This window comes from Callospermophilus lateralis, chromosome 1 (genome assembly GCF_048772815.1).
Source record: "Callospermophilus lateralis isolate mCalLat2 chromosome 1, mCalLat2.hap1, whole genome shotgun sequence".
Lineage (NCBI taxonomy): Eukaryota > Metazoa > Chordata > Mammalia > Rodentia > Sciuridae > Callospermophilus > Callospermophilus lateralis.
In genome coordinates, this window is record NC_135305.1 from 213,769,685 (window position 1) to 213,786,184 (window position 16,500).

General features: G+C 50.1%; 1 protein-coding gene across 3 annotated transcripts; it reads left to right on the forward strand.

Annotated features, from left to right (window-relative positions):
• Positions 1–7,634: 7,634 nt before the first annotated feature.
• Positions 7,635–16,481, forward strand: Ddx39a (DExD-box helicase 39A). 3 transcript variants are annotated; one of them, XM_076847869.2, is made up of 12 exons: positions 7,635–7,761; positions 8,462–8,700; positions 11,995–12,206; positions 12,535–12,662; positions 13,590–13,682; positions 14,048–14,231; positions 14,946–15,064; positions 15,432–15,563; positions 15,645–15,754; positions 15,842–15,986; positions 16,095–16,242; positions 16,331–16,481. In XM_076847869.2, the coding sequence occupies exons 3-12, from the start codon at positions 11,999–12,001 to the stop codon at positions 16,345–16,347; spliced, it is 1,284 nt and encodes a 427-aa protein (XP_076703984.1). In that variant the 5' UTR covers positions 7,635–7,761; positions 8,462–8,700; positions 11,995–11,998; the 3' UTR covers positions 16,348–16,481. The 3 variants fall into 3 exon arrangements, with proteins under 3 accessions (XP_076703984.1, XP_076703983.1, XP_076703985.1); XM_076847868.1 differs by lacking the exon at positions 8,462–8,700; XM_076847870.1 differs by lacking the exons at positions 7,635–7,761; positions 8,462–8,700; positions 11,995–12,206; positions 12,535–12,662; positions 13,590–13,682 and adding an exon at positions 14,665–14,725 and having other exon boundaries at positions 14,211–14,231.
• Positions 16,482–16,500: the final 19 nt, after the last annotated feature.

Here is a 16,500-nt window from a genome sequence, read left to right on the forward strand (position 1 = left end):
CTTGGTTACCAGCGGCGCAGCTCTACGGGTGTCTGTCGTCCCAGAGATCAGGCTGCGGTGTTTTCTCTTGTTTGCTTCTGGGCAACTCTTCGGAGGATTTTAACAGAGAAAGGAGGAGCAGAAGCGTGTTGATAGAGAATCCGCTCACTTCCACCCTCTCCAGGTCCAGCTCTCACACCACTCATCTGGACCAGTAGTTGCCTTCTCCCTCTTCTCAAGGCCTCGTCCTCATCCCCCACAGTCTGTTCTCCCAAGGGATCCCGTGGGCACCTGAGTTGGGGTATATGTCTCTTCTGCATAGAACCTGGCGCCCAACTCACCAGAAACAAAACAAAACGCAGCCTATAAGACCCTGCACAATATGCCCTTACTTCCTCCCATCTCTCCTCTTCATTCCCTCCAGCCAATTGGCTTCCTAGCTGTTCCTCAGATGTTTGTTGAATGAATTCAATAACTCTTCAAGCTAGTTATTTTGCTCCTAGTTATTAGCAGATAAAAACAAAAACCCTGAGAAGCCTCTTACTCTAATAATCAAGATAGGATATTTGCCAGGCATACCTGTAATCCCAGAACTCCTGAGGCTGAGGCAAGAAGATCACACGTTCAAGGCCAGCCTTAGCAATTTAGCAAGGCTCTAAGCAACTTAATGAGATCCTGTCTCAAAACAAAACATAGAAAAGAGTGGGGGATATAGCTCAGTGGTAAAGTACTCCTGGGTTCAATCTCCAGTACTGACAAAAAAAAAAAAAAAAAAAACAGGATATTTATGGTCTTTGCACTGATGGACATATCATCTCCATCTAGTTTTCTCCCACCCATTTAACAGAAGGGGAGTCCAAGGTAGAGAGGTTTCCAGGGAGGCCAAGGATGATTGGCAGAAAGCATCTTGCCCAGGGACGAGCCCTCGCCCGCCTGCCAGGTCCCAGGCTGCTTCCCTGGATGCAGCCGGGGAAATCAGCCAAATGTTCTCTTCAACCTTCCCGCATTCATTTACTCAGTGAACATTTATCAATGCCCGCTGGGGAACTTCGGTGGCACTGGAAACAGAGTTACAATGGGGATCTAAAAGGCAGACAAAGGACTAACTGTAATATCTGAGCTAGCAGCACGTCCACCGTAACTTTTCTGGCTACTCATCAATCCATTCTGGGGCCCTGGAATCCCTAAAAGACACCATCTCCCACCTGTCCCTGCTGGAAAACCTGCTCCTGGCTTCCCATCAGTCTTACAAAAAACTTCTCACCCCTTACCTGTCCTGCATGGTGTTTTTGTCAGCCACCCCATGGGGGGAGCAGCCAGCATGGGCTTCCCAGAAGGGCTGGCACTGAAGTTGAATTCCAAAAGATGAATTAGAAAATCGCCAGGTGGTTAAAGAGGGGCAAAGGCCCAGAGAAGAATCAGGAAAACCAGGCACACTCTGGGGACGGCTGTCCTCCATCCTCATCTCCCACCAACTCCATGATCATTCCACTCTAGTGGCACATGCCTCAAAGGTGCAGAGCCTGTCCCCTGCCAGGGGTCCTCTACCATTAAGCTACATCCCTTTTTATTTATTAACTTTAATTTTGAGACAGTGCCAGGCTTGGATTCAGGAGGCTGAGGCAGGAGGATTGCAAGTTCAAGGTTAGCCTTGGCAACTTATTGAGACCCAGTTTCTTTTTTCTTTCTTTCTTTCTTTCTTTCTTTTTTTTTTTTTCTGTGATACAGTCTAAGTTGCAAGGCTGACCTCGAATGTGGCAGTCCTCATACCTCAGTCTCCAGGATCACTGGCATGACAGGCATGCACCACTGTACACGGCTCATTTCCATCTTTGTGCAAATGTCACCTCCTTAGAGAAGGTTTCTCTGATTGCTTCCCCATCTATATAATAAATCCCATCCCATCCTTTCCAAATTTCATCCCTCACTTGGCTTGATTTTTCTTTCATGCAAATTTTAATAAATTTTCTTTACCGTTCCTTATATAGCTCCCCCCAAAAGATGACAATAATCTAAGGGCGAACATTTGTCTTGTTCTCTGCTGGGTTCCTGCCTCCTAAAACAGGGTCTGACACATACTAGATGCTCAATAAACAGTTGCTGAGGGCTTGAGGTGTAGCTCACGGACAGCCAGCTTGTATAGCATGCATGAGGCCGGGTTCAAGCCCCAGCACAGTAATATAATAAATAAAGTAGCTGCTGAATTAATAAATGGGGATACAACCCAGACATCATACAGCTGAGCTGGAATTTTTAGTGCTGATAAACTTCAATGTGGATTCGGCAAGTTCCAGACACTGCCCACGGTGTGGTGGGAGTTTCAATTTGACCCTGAGGACAGTGAGAACCAGTGATACATTCTTATCAGGGAGGAACAGAATGAGGCTGTATTTCCCAAAGATAAAGTTCTTTGCAGACCAAGTGTGGACCAGCAGGAGCCAGAGAAAGAAACAGGAGTGAATTAAGCTGAGAGCAGAACTAAATGTACCAATGAATCTATCTCAAAAAAAAAAAAAAAAAAAACATTTCCCGGGAGACCATTGTGGTGGCCCATGCCCATACATCCCAGCTACTTAGGAGGCTGAGGCAGGAGGATTACAAATTGGAGGCCAGCCTGGGCAACCTAGTAAGACCCTGTCTCAAAAATAAAAAGGGCTGGGGATGTACCTCAGTGGTAAAATACTTCCCTGGGCTCAATCCCCAGCAATAAATTAAGAAAAAAAAAAGTACAGTGTGATATGATTTTCTATTGATTAATAAAACAGAGAAATAAGGTAGAAAGGTAGGAGAGCCTCATGGAGCTCACACTAATACAGACAGCTCAGGCAGGTTACTGTTCTGTATTTCAGTTTGTTCATCTGTTAAAAAAGGATGATAATAGCAGCCCCTAGTCATAGGATGGCTGGAGGCTTGAATGAATTAAGTCTTCTGGAACACAAGGCCATGATTATTCACTAGCATTATTTTTTATTTAGGGTATTGTTACTGTAGCAGGGCAGGTGGTGAAGCAGGGTACTTTGACTTTATAATGTGTTATTTCTTTTGTTTTAAACTATTAATTATTTTGACTGAAGGACATTTTAGCTATGGTAAGATAAACAGATCTTTGGGTGGGAGGTGTGGCACTATAATTTTTTTTTTTTTTTTCTGTAGCTGGGATGGAGTCCAGGGCCTGGTACATGCTAGGCAAGTGCTCTATCACTGAGCTACAGCCCCAGCTAATTTTCATATACGTCTATACCCGGTGGTCACCACTTGGTCCAGTCTGCCACGAGGAGTTTAGTTTGTGTCTCTGCCTAGGCAAATTCCTCCCATAATTTCTAATACCATTGATTGAGTTTTCCTTGAACTTTGTATTTCCTGGAATCATCCACATGTGCTTTTTTTGTGACTGGCTTTTTTTGCTCAACATGTTTTAAATTTATTTATTTATTTTTATTGAGATTAAATTCACAGACCATAAAATTCACGCTTTTAAAGGTGTTTGACTTGCTGGGTGTAGTGGTGCGTGCCTGTAATCCCAGCAATTTGTAGGCTGAGGCAGGATTACAAATTTGAGGCCAGTCTGGAAAATTTAGCAAGACTCTTTCTCAAAATTTAAAATAATAATAATAATAAAAGTAAAACATGAGCCAGGTGCAGTGGCACACACCTGTTATCCCAGGGACTCGAGAGGTGAGTCAGGAGGATTTCAAATTTGAGGTCAGCCCAGGCAAACTGGTGAAACTGTCTGTGTCAAAGAATAAAAAAAAAAAAAAAAAAAAAAAAAAAAGGGCCGAGGATGTAGGATGTAGGAAAGCATCCTTGAGTTCAACCCTCAATACCACAAAAATTTAAATAAGTAAAACTAAAAGTGTATGATCCAGTGATTTTGATTATATTTATAGAGAAGATGTTGGCTTTGAGATTCATCCATAATGTTGTGTGTATCATTACTTAGATCTTTATTTAAATTTCTAGCAGTGTAGTCATCCCTCAATCAAAGGTGATTGGTTTCAGGATCCTCCCAATACCAAGTCATATGGCCGTTCAAGTTCAACTCCCTTTTAGGAAAGGGTGCCACATTTGCATAGAACCCATGTACATCCTCCCATGGACTACCCCCCCCCTCAGTTCTGGGAATTGAACCCAGGGGTGCTCTACCACTAAGCTATATCCTTGCCCCTTTTTGTTTTCAGTTTTGAGACAGGGTCTGGCTAATTTCCTCCTAAGGGCATTAAACTTAGGATCCTCTACCTCAGCCTCCTGAGTCACTGCGATTATGGGTGTGGGCCTGAGTGCCCTGCTCTTCCCATAACTTTCAATGGTCTCCAGATGACTTATAATACCCGAAGCAATGTAAATGCTCTGTAAATAGTTGTTATACTGTATTGTTTAGGGAATCATAACAAGAAAAAATTCTGTACATGCTCAGCACAGATGCAATGCATTTGGGCTTATTTATTTATTTATTTATTTGTTTGTTTTGGGTACTGTGGATTGAGCCCAGGGGCACTCAGATACATCCCCAATCCTTTATGTTTTTTTATTTTAAGACAGGGACTCTCTAAATTGCTGAGATTGGCCTCAAACCTGTGATCCTCCTGTCTCAGCCTCCCAAGTAGCTGGGATTGAAGGTGTGCACCACGGGCCCTGATTCTCCACTCACTTTTTATGTGGACATTTGAGTCATTTCTAGCTTGATCCTTGCTCATGTCTTTTGTGAACAAAAGCATTTCGTCGATTGTTAGGTCCTCACCTAGGAAGACTGCTTGGCCATGACACAGGTCTGTTTAACCAAGGGGAGCAGGGTGGGTTCCAGGGTGCGAAGGATTTTGCCCCTTCCTCTAGGGGGAGCCGTGAACAGTGTCTGGGTACATCTTTGGTTATCATGACTAGAAGGGAACACAGGTATACAGAGGCCAGGAAGGGGCATCCTATAGTACATAAGATAGTCCCCAACACCAAGCTGAAAGAAAAGTCAAGGGTGCTTAGGTTAAGATGCCTGGTGATCCTTATTAGGAACTGCCCAACCGGGGCTGCAGATATAGCTCCCTAGCAGAGCTCTTGCCTAACATGTACAAGGCACTGGGTTCTATCCCTGGCACCACAGAAAACAAAACCCTCAAAAAACAATGCTCAGTCACTTTGGGGCCTCTTGGCTAACATGAAGGCTGCCCAGAAATTTTCCAAAGTGGTTTTGCTGGTTCACCAGCCTCCAGCAGTGGGTGAGGGTTCTGCCAACACCGTAGGCTCTCCAGCCATCAATACTGTCAGTCTTTCTTTTTAGCTCTCTGGGTGGGTGTGTTTTAAGTCTTTTCTATCTTAAAACATTCTGAAGTGGATCGAGCCAATATGACAAATGTTAACATTTGCTAATCTTGGGTGGTGGGTGTATTTTAGGAGGCTCTGATCTTTCCTGTAAGTTTTGTGTTTTTTTTTTTTTTTTTTTTTTGTAGAACCTTCTCACAGGCTGCATGGATGGTGAGCCACTGTTTCCCTAGACTTCTCAACAGGACTCAACTAGCTTCAGCCTCTATAAACTCATTTCAGATGATCTAATTACTCCAAGTGCACCTCCCACCTCTTTCTCTGGGGCATCTCTCTCTGGGGACTGATTTTCCCCAGGCTTCCAAGTTACTTGGCCTTGGGGATGTGGCTCAGTGGTAGAGTGCTTGCCTAGCCTGCATGAGGCACTGGGTTTGACTCCCCTAGCACCACCAAAACCAAACCAAACCAAACCAAAATGAAACAAAAATCCTCAGCCAAATTACTTGGCCTCAGCCTCTGTCTCCACCTTCAGAGGGTACAGCCTAAGAAAGGGACACAGCCTGGCTTGGATCTCTGCCAACTGTGTGACATTGGGCCTGGGATTAATCCTCTCTAGGTTTCAGGCCATGTATCTGGTAAAAAATATGCTAATGCCATCCCCTCACTTGCTCCACATGGTGATTAAACGTTTGATGGGATCTGTTGATAGGTTTAGATTTCTCAGGATAAGGGCTAGCACCTAAGCCCAGGACTAGGGGTGAAGTGAGAAACTGGCTTAGGGCATAAAATTCGAAATGCACCATGTGTGCTGGACATGGTGGCATATGCCAGAAATCCTAGCTACTCAGGAAGATGGCAAGTTGCAGGCGCCAGTGTGAGCAATTTAGCAAGACCCTGTTTCAAAAATTTAAAATAGGACTGGAGAATGTAGCTCAATCATAAAAGCTTCCCTGGGTTCTATCCCCAGTAACATAAAAAACAAAACAAAAGGAAAAGACAATGTGTTAATGTAGTATTGGTGGTGGTGGAAGATGAACAGGGAATTGAACCCAGGGCATTTAAACACTGAGGCACATTACCAGTCCTTTTTATTTGAGACAGGCTCTTGCTAAATTGCTGAGATTGGCTTTGAATGTGGGATCCTCCTGCTCCAGCTTCCCCAGCCCTGTCTCAAAATTGTTAAAAAGGGATGGGGATGTAGTTTAGTGGCAGATCAACCTGGGTTCAATCCCCAGTATTGGGGGGTGATAAATCTACTAAATCCAAACCTTGCATACACAATGGTATGTGGTCTACCTTTCTACTCCTAGGAATTCGACTCCAGAAAAATCTGTTCACAAAGGTACTTGTACAAACTTCATTAACACCGGCCAAACTAGATGTGGTGGTAACTTGCCTAATGTTCCCAGATACTGGGGAGGCTGAGGCAGAAGGATCGCTCGAGCTCAGAGGTGCAGGGCTATCCTGGGCAACAACAAAACGCTGTCTCAGCAGGGAAAACAGGGGCTCAGGGTGCAGCTCAATGTCAGTATGCTTGCCTGGCAGCACAAGGCTTTGTGTTGTTCAAATAAACAAAATCAACAACAACCAATTGATCATTAACAGATGAATGGAAAAAAGTATATTGGCTCTATTGTAATATAGCCACACAATAAATACTACTCCACGAGAGAAAACGAAAACAAACTGCTGGTATGCCCAGCAATTTGCGCTCATATGGACATTTTACTAAGCAAAAGAAGCCAAGCCAGGCGGGTGTGGTGGCGCACACCACAACACAGCCCTCCCCCGGGGCTGAGGAGGCTAAGGTAGGAGGATTGAGTTCAAAGCCAGCTTCAGCAAGTCAGCGATCCCTGACTCTAAATAAAAACAAAAAAAGGCCTGGGATGTGGCGGTGTAAGCGCCTCTGGGTTCAATCCCTGGCACACACAAAAAAAGCTAAAGAAGCCAGACACCAAAGACAAACCTATTGCAGGATTCTACTTCTGTTAAATTCAAGAACAGACAAGAATAGTCACTGGAAGCCTCCAAGCCTCTTTGGAGTCCTTTCAGAGCCTCCAGGGTGGAGGGCCCCCACGCGGGCGAGCAATGCTAACTCCGGGAGCACTGGATTTAGCGTCAAGAACGGAGGCCACGATTCTACAGGGTGGGGCACATGTCAAGGGCTAATTATCTGTCCTTCAGTTGCCAGCACTAAACATGGCGGCACCCATGGAGGAGTGAACCCAGATCACATGACAGGGCGCCGCCCGGCGTAGATCTCATTTTGGCGCGCCTACTTTCAGATTGACCAATGAAGCGGAGGCTTGAGGCACGCCCTCTTTTCTCCTCTCCACCAATAGCCTCCTGACACCTTCCTTATTATCCAATCACCACTTCCGCTTCTCTTGACTGAAAAGCAAGCTGTCCTGTGAGCAGAACCACAGTCTTACTGAGGAGGCAGGAAGCGCCGCAGCTCGTGTCGCGGCGCGTGCCGGGTAACCGGAGTCAGGCGGCTCTCCTCGTAGCACGCGGAGGCGAACGGAGACCCAGGTAGGCGGCGGCGCCGGGGGCGCGGGGCCGCGGTGCGGGGACGTCGGACCTGTGGATAAACGGGCGAGAGCAGATACCGCGGGCTGAAGGGGAGCAGGAGGGGGGGCGGGGCGTTTGGGGCTCCCGGAGCGCGCGGTGGTGGCCGTTGGGCGCCGGGGCGCATGCGCCAGGACCGGGCCGGCCGTTGGCGCGCAGGGCGCGGGCCGGCTTCCGGGAGGGGGTGTCATGGCGGTCTGTCTGCGGGCTGGGCCCGAGTTGGGCGAGAGAATAGACCCCGGGGCGGCTTGGGGCCTTTTGTGGGAGAGACTGAGGGGGCTACACCGGAGTTTGAGGCCGCGGTGGGAGAAGCCAGAGCTACCAGACGGGACTGGTTTCTCCGGGTCCGAAGGGCGTCCCCCTCCCCCACTGCACCTTGTTCTTGCCCCCTTCATCAGCCGGACTCGAGTTCCAGACACTTAGGGCAGAAATCATCGTCTTTTGAAATTAGAAGTTCCCAGTAGGGAATCAACGCCGGGGTGGAAAGCCTATCTGGGGACAATGGAGGGCAGATGGGTGCGCGTGGCACGTCTGGGTTGTCATTTACCCCGGTGTCAGCTTCCAAGCCCTGCTGCTCCTGGAACCTCGGCTGTCGCGGCCGGCTTTTCTGGGCTGTTAGACCACACCAAATCCTGCCTTATGACCCGATTTGTTTCGAGCATAGGACTCTGGCCAGCCACTTCTGGGAGTTGCCTTTCCCCCCCTTCCTCTCTCGGGTTTGGAGTTGGAACCCAAGACCTCGCGCTGGCTTGGAAAACGCTCCACCACTGAGTTACATCCCTCGCCCCTTCTGCAAAATTTGTGCTGCGAATATGTCTCCACATCAACACAAAACAACTTGGCTTGGTCTGTGTATTTAAAACCCGCCGTCTCTTGGCCACCCAGATTTGGAAGTCAGAGGAGGTAACTCTGGTTCTTTTCCATCTGTGGGTTGCCCAGGTGATGCCTGTCTCTGACCTGTTTGTCCCGCGGTCTCCTCTCCTCTCCTTCCTTACTTAGCCAGCCCCCCTCCCACTTTAATTCCCTTCCATTTGGTGACTGGTTTTCCTGGCTCTTGGTGTCAGCCTCCTGCGTCTGTGGAGTAAATTCCTCTTGGGTAAATCCTGATTGACTCACTCAACTCTGAAACCTAATCAGCGATTCCCTATTGCTTAGTAAATTAAGCATAAGTGCCCTGGGCCTGACCAGCTCTTCCAGCTTTGTCTGCTGCCTGTACTTCAGCCAGCCAGTTGTTCTTCATACCCCCAAAAGATCTGGTGCTTTTTGGACTGATCTTTTTTGGCTCCTGTTCTTTCTTGGCCCTTGGTCTTTTCTCTGGTGCCTGGAAAATGGACCCCTCCTGTCTTTGCCAGTAAGAATTATTAGGGTTGGTATCAGATTGCTTCCAGATTCAGAGACACTCTGCCTTAAGACCTGATTCTTGTTCCATTCATTCAGCCATTGCTTTTGAGTGCTTATCTGCTCTGTGCCAGTCCACACAGGGCGGGACTGACTGGAGGGGGTGCTTTTTATGTTGGGGCTATAAGGAACTGCCCTTTTGGAGCAATGGGGATCCAAAAGAAGTGTCCGGCAGGGGAGTTCTTTACTGTGCCAGGCGCCAGAGATTGCAAGTGCAAGTGCTGAGGTGTGTTTGAGATGCAGCAAGGCTGGTGAGGTAAGAGAGTCAGCATGGAGAGGGGGCTGTGGTGCTGACTTGAGCGTTATCTGAGCACAGTGGAAGCCTGTGACAGGTTCTGAGCAGCATAGTGACATGCCAGGCCCAACTTAGCTTTAACAGACTCCCTTTGACCGTTTTGGGTAGAAGGGGATGGGAACAGGGAGCCACTGAGGAGGCCGTTGGCATAGTCCAGCCAAGAAGTGATGGCACCCAGGTAACAAAGATGTGTTAATGTGCCCACACAAGGGAATATTATATGGCTATAAAAAGGAGTGAAGCACTGATCCATGCTAGAAAGCAGATGAACTTCGAGAACTTGATGCTTAGTGAAGAAAGCCAGACACAAGGCCATATGTTGTATGAGCCTTTTAATGTGAAGTGTCGGGCTGGGGATGTGGCTCAAGCGGTAGCACGCTCGCCTGGCATGCGTGTGGCCCGGGTTCAATCCTCAGCACCACATACAGACAAAGATGTTGTGTCCGCCAAATACTAAAAAATAAATATTAAAATTCTCTCTCTCTCTCTCTCCCTCTTTCTCTCTCTCACTCTTTAAAAATAATAATAATAATAATGTGAAGTGTCCAAAACAGGCAACTCTGTAGAGACAAGAGATTAGTGGTTTTCTGGGCTTGGGGATGGTGGCTGAAGCCTCTGATGGTACAGAGGCTTTTTTGAGCTGATGAAGCATTCTAAACTTGACTGGTAATGGTGACATGTCTTTGTGCTAAAATCCACTGAATTGTGTACTTTGAGTTCTGTAACACATGAATATCTCTGTAAAGCTTTTCTAATTTTAAAAATAGCATGGCAGCTTGGGGTCAGTGTAGTAGCATGAGTGAGAAGTAGCACCTGCCTAGCACGGGTGGGGCCCTGGATGGATGTGGTGGAGGGATTCCTTGGCTGATCAGAGAAGGAGGTTGAGGGAGAAAGAGAAGACAAGATTCCTTCAGAGAATGGAATTGTTTTGTAGATGGGGATGCAAGTCTTCAGGGAGAAATGGAGAATTTTGCTCTGGGCATTTTGAGTTCAATTTTTAGTGTCACCCAAGGATGTGAAAGTGACACCTGGTGACTGGGTCTGTTGTTTAGGGAAGGGGTTTTGACTAGAGACACAGGGCCATCAGCACAGAAATGGTTAAAACCATAGGGCTGGATAAAGTCCACCTAGCACACTTAGTGTGTTGGCCCAGGAAGAAGCACTGTCCCACCTTCAGCTGGAGGGGGGTGGGGGAGGGGGGGAACAAAAGCATATTCACAGTGGGTCCCTGGCACTTAGTGTCTATTACTAGATAAAGCAAGGAGATGAGTGAACTTTGTATTAATTCCATTTACCATCTCAGCTCTTTGATTGGCCAGCACCTAGTGGGAGGCCTTTTCATGAAAATAGTTATTCCCCTGGGTGGGCCGCAGGTAGCAGAAGACACCAGAGCTGGGCAGGCGCTTCTCGCGTCCTCACATCCTCAGTTTTCTTTTTTAAAATATTTTTTAATTATAGGTGGACACAACATCTTTATTTTATGTGGTGCTGAGGCTCAAACCCAGTGCCTTACACATGCCAGGCGAGCGCTCTACCTGTGAGCCACAACCCCACCCCACATCCTCAGTTTTCTCCAGCATCTGGGCAGCTACACCTGCAGGTGTCTGGGGTCCTTGAGGAGCAAGGGGGGAAGGGGGATTCCTTTGGGCTCATTGATCCAAGCAGGTCTTGAACAAGTCTCAAGAACTGAGACTTGAATGTTGAGAATGATGTTTTTGTGCAGAATGTTCCCCCAGGGGGCAGCAGGGCTTGAAGGCTTGGCATAGGGGCTCTGTGAGTCTGCGCAGATGAACAGAGCAAGGGTGGTGTGCAATATGGTAAGCAGGGGCTGGACCCGGAGGGTCGTGAGGACTGTGGAGCAGAATTGGGATTTCACTGGGTGCCATGGGAGCCCTTGGAGCTGGAGGATGTTGATGGGCATGTGAGGACATGAGGAGAGACCTGGTAGCTTGGAGGAGGGTGGTAGGAGTGGGAACCATGGGCTGAAGCTGGGTGGTATTGCACAGGTGGAGCTGGTGGCGCATGTTGAGGCAAAAAGGGATCTGAGGGTGAAGTTACAGCTCTGTCGGTGGCTTGCTTTTTATTTTTTGAGACAGGCTCTTGTTAAGATGCTTGAGGCGGGGCCGGGGTTGCCCCTCAGAGGTAGAGCACTCACCTAACATTGTGAGGCACTGGGTTCCATCCTTAGCACCACGTAAAAATAAAGTTGACAACTAAAAAAAATTTTTTTAAAAAGATACTTAGGGTTTCTCCAAGTTGCTGAGGCTGGCCTTGAACTTGCAATCCTCCTGTCTCAGCCTCCTGAGTCTTGGGATTACAGGCCTGCACCACCATGCCCAGCGCTCCATTAACTTTCTGTGCCACCTCAGGGGCTTGCCCCCCCATGAAGCCCTCTTTTGGGTCTGTGTCAACAGCTTATGGCTGCCAGGTCTCCCTTGCTGGGTAGATTGTCCTGCCTACACTTTGTCACTTCCCTTGGCCCTTCCTCTCTCTTCTGTTCTCAGTACCATGGCAGAGCAGGATGTGGAGAACGAGCTCTTGGATTACGAAGAAGATGAAGAGCCCCAGGCTCCTCCAGAGAGTACTCCAGCTCCGCCTAAGAAAGATGTCAAGGGGTCCTACGTCTCCATCCACAGCTCTGGCTTCCGAGACTTTTTGCTGAAGCCAGAGCTCCTGAGGGCCATAGTGGACTGTGGTTTTGAACACCCATCCGAGGGTAGGCCTCCCTGGTGGTGTTCTCCCGCCGCCCCAGCTCATCTCCCCAAAACCAGCTTTGCCTGCTCAGAGCAGCCTAACCTCTAGCGTGTCCCGGATGAGGGAGGGTTTGCTTTCCCTGTGGGTCAGCTGTGCAGTTGTCCTGGGAGGTTCTGCAGCATGGCAGTCTGCTCTAACTGGGGGAATACCCCAGACAGGCAGATGTCTGTGGTCTGGCCCAGGATTGTCCTGAGGTTGCCCCATTTGGGGTCCCCTCAGTCACCTTCCCAGGAATCTGTAGAGAAGGAATGCCCTGTTTTCTGGTCACTCACATGCTCCTTCTTCCTCAGTCCAGCATGAGTGTATCCCCCAGGCCATCCTGGGCATGGACGTCCTGTGCCAGGCCAAGTCTGGGATGGGCAAGACGGCTGTCTTTGTGCTGGCTACTCTGCAGCAGATCGAGCCTGTTAACGGACAGGTGAGTGCTGCTTCCAGGTGCAGACTGCCTGGGGCAGGAGAGCCCCAGCTCCCCTTGGTAAAATTATGCTCCCACATTCTTTTTGTGGGCTTTTTGAAATTAAGTAGTTAAAATTTAAAAAGCCAATAAGGCAGAACTGGAAGGTACCTGCAATTCATAAACCACTCAGAGATATTGCTGCTATTTCAGTGGGTGCTTCCCTCGTAGCTTATGCTTTGGGAGGTAGAATTGCCCTGTCTGGTTGTTCCTGCTATTCCTGATGATAGGCCTGGCGACCTCATGTCATTAACATTGTATTCCATTATCTGGGGGATAACTTGGGTGAATTCTGGTGTTTTGATCTTAAGAATAATACAGGGGGTGCTGGGTGTAGTTCGTTTGCAGCACATTTGGCCAGCATGAGTTGAGGCCCTGGGTTCCATCCTCAGCAGCAAAACAGAACAAACAAGAGTCATGCCAGGTTTCATAACCTTGTGTGGTGTGTTAGAACCTGTACCCTTGTCTTGGGGCAAGTCCTGAAGGATGGAGTCTTGGTGGAAGACTGGTGTGACCAGTGTTTGACATGAGCGGGAAGGCAGGGGCAGCTCGAGCAGAGGCAGGATGCTGTTAACTTGGAGCCTCTGTCACCCTGGGTGGGCAGGTTCTACCTTTACCCAATCCCTTCTCTCTCTGGCTTTGTTACGGGTCCTATCGTCAAAAGATTAGGCCTCAGTAGCTGTGAGAAGTTTTGCAGCAATGAAGGGCTGTGAGAAGGTGGAGGGACGCAAGACATTTGGACTGGGCCTTCAAGTGGCCTGATGTGTAGGACACTGAGGTGTGGCTGGTGCCCTGTCAGGTGGGGACCAGTTAGGTGTGGTGGGTATGAGCTCTGGGGAGGGAGGATTTAGGCTGCCTTCCTCAAGGATTTCTTACATATTCATTCCCCAGGTGACAGTCCTGGTCATGTGCCATACGAGGGAGTTGGCCTTCCAAATCAGCAAGGAGTATGAGCGCTTCTCCAAATACATGCCCAGTGTCAAGGTGAGCCTCAGGCAAGCAAGCAGGGTGCCCCATGGTCTCTGTAGCCTTGCTGACCCCAGCTCTGGGCCAGCCAGCATTTACCAAGCTTGGCTACAGCAGCTGCCTTTGAGGTTTGCGGTGGTTTATGCTCCTTTAAAAGCCTGATGAATTATGTATGGCCTCTAGGGGCCTGTGCCCATCCCAGCCTGGGGCTGCCTTTCACTGGCACTGGGCTCTCAGGTCTTTGTCCCTGGGTTTTGAGGCACCAAGGCTGGGGTGTTGGGCACTCTTGGGACTGCTGGGGCCTGAGCTCTCCAGACCAAGGATGGCGTATGAGTATGGACAGCCCCAGATATGTGGAAGCAACTTTCTCTTCATGCCTGTAGGTGTCTGTGTTCTTTGGGGGCCTCTCCATCAAGAAAGATGAAGAAGTGTTGAAGAAGAATTGTCCCCACGTAGTGGTGGGGACACCAGGCAGGATCCTGGCCCTCGTGCGGAACAGGAGCCTCAACTTAAAAAACGTGAAGCACTTTGTGTTGGACGAGTGTGACAAGATGCTGGAGCAGCTGGGTGAGTGTTCCTACCAAGCCTGTGGGGCTACCTGGGGCCCGCCCGCCACACCTCCCACCTTGCAGGCCCCCAGACTCCAGAGTCAGTTTCTAAGTGGGTTGTGGCAGTTTCTAAGGGTCCCAGAATGGGTCTCATGGATATGGCCAGAACACAGGCCTCTGGTAAATGGCTCTAGGGGAAGTTCTGTGCTGGCAGAGTGGGACGTGCTGCTTCTAAGCCAAGCTCAATGGGACCACCGTGCCCGAGCTGCTAGCCCTTCCTGGGCACATGAGCATGCCTACATGCACCTGGAGGAGCAGAGCGGCTTCTGCCACCTGTTGGGTTAGTCCTGGGTGCCACCTGCCCTCAGTCAGCTGTGGCAGGACCCGTGGGAGAAGGGCTTGTGTCCTGGGAGCAGCTACGGCTCTCACCCCAGCGGCTATCTCTGCCTCAGGCTCCCCTCCCCGAAGCGCGGCCCGAGGCGCATTGGCACAGCTGCTCCGCTCTGGCAGCGTGTAAGTCGACTGCAGTTCCTCCCGCGCAGCGCTCGCTCTCCCCTGAGTCCAGCCCCTCAGGCACCTGGGACTCTCCCTCCTGCCACTCCCTTGACTCCCTCTGTCCTCGTCATGGTGCCAGTGGCTCCCTGACACAGGTGGGAGGGGCTGGGACTGACTGGGCTGGGCTGGTGGTCTGGCAGATACTCATGCCCCCCTGGTTCTTGCCTTCCCCACCCAGACATGCGGCGGGATGTGCAGGAGATCTTCCGCCTAACGCCTCATGAGAAGCAGTGCATGATGTTCAGTGCCACCCTGAGCAAGGAGATCCGGCCAGTCTGCAGGAAGTTCATGCAGGATGTGAGTAGGGTGACGCCCCGGCCTGCCCGTGGTGGCTGAGACCTCAGCGCAGCAGCTTCAGCCCTCCCCAGGGGCCTGGGGCCGCTCCACGACACCCACATTGCCCTCACGGCTGGAAGGATGCTGGGAGGCCGGCTGAGGCTCCTTCTTTCCCCTGTTTTGTCACACTGAGAGTCGAGTGTGGTCCACGCCTGAGCCAGACCAGAGCTCACATCCAGCTTTTGGTAGAGAATTGTTTCTGAGGTTGGGTACAGCAGGCCCTCTGGGAAGCATCGCTGCAAAGGAGCCACTCCCTGGAAGGTTCTGGGCAGGCGAGACGCCCAGAAGTGAGCCCCGCTCGCCCCTTCCTGCTTCCCTTCCCACACAGCCCATGGAGGTGTTTGTGGACGACGAGACCAAGCTCACACTGCATGGGCTGCAGCAGTACTATGTCAAGCTCAAGGACAGCGAGAAGAACCGAAAGCTCTTTGACCTCCTGGATGTGCTGGAGTTTAACCAGGTGATGCCCCTGCAGCCTGTCCTGGGCTTTGGGCCTCAGGAGCGGGTACCCAGCCAGGCCTAACCGCTGCCTCTCCTACAGGTGGTGATCTTCGTCAAATCCGTGCAGCGCTGCATGGCCCTGGCCCAGCTCCTTGTGGAGCAGAACTTCCCAGCCATCGCCATTCACCGGGGCATGGCCCAGGAGGAGCGGTGAGTGCACGCCACCTGCCGTGGCCAGAGGGAGCAGCGCCCAGGAGCCCGTGTCTGACAGCCTCCACTTATTTCTCCTGCACCCAGTCTGTCACGCTACCAGCAGTTCAAGGACTTCCAGCGGCGGATCTTGGTGGCCACCAATCTCTTTGGCCGAGGGATGGATATTGAGCGCGTCAACATCGTCTTCAACTATGACATGCCCGAGGACTCGGACACCTACCTCCACCGGGTAAGAGGTTCTCCTCCTGGGGTGACACTGGGGTGGGCACCTGGCTTTGCTCATCATCAAATCCTGAGTGCATGTCTATGGCCTGACCCTGTTCCTGCCTCCCTGCAGGTGGCCCGCGCAGGTCGCTTTGGCACCAAAGGCCTGGCCATCACTTTTGTGTCTGATGAAAATGATGCCAAAATTCTCAATGATGTCCAGGACCGGTTTGAAGTGAATGTGGCTGAGCTTCCGGAAGAAATCGATATCTCCACATACAGTAAGTGGTTGGGGCAGGGCCAGCATTTGGGGATGCAGGTCCGGGGCAGAGGACCTCTCCCTCACTGCCTCCCCCCTTGTCTTTGCAGTCGAGCAGAGCCGGTAACCACGCGCCTTGAAGACCCAGCCGCCCTGCTTCCCACGTGCTGCTTCATGTCCTCTTTCTAGGCAACAGATGGGTGTCTCTTTTTACTGTTCAAAAGCTGTAGATTTGTGTAAGAATAAATTTTTATTATGGAAGCCTGACTCCCACCCCATC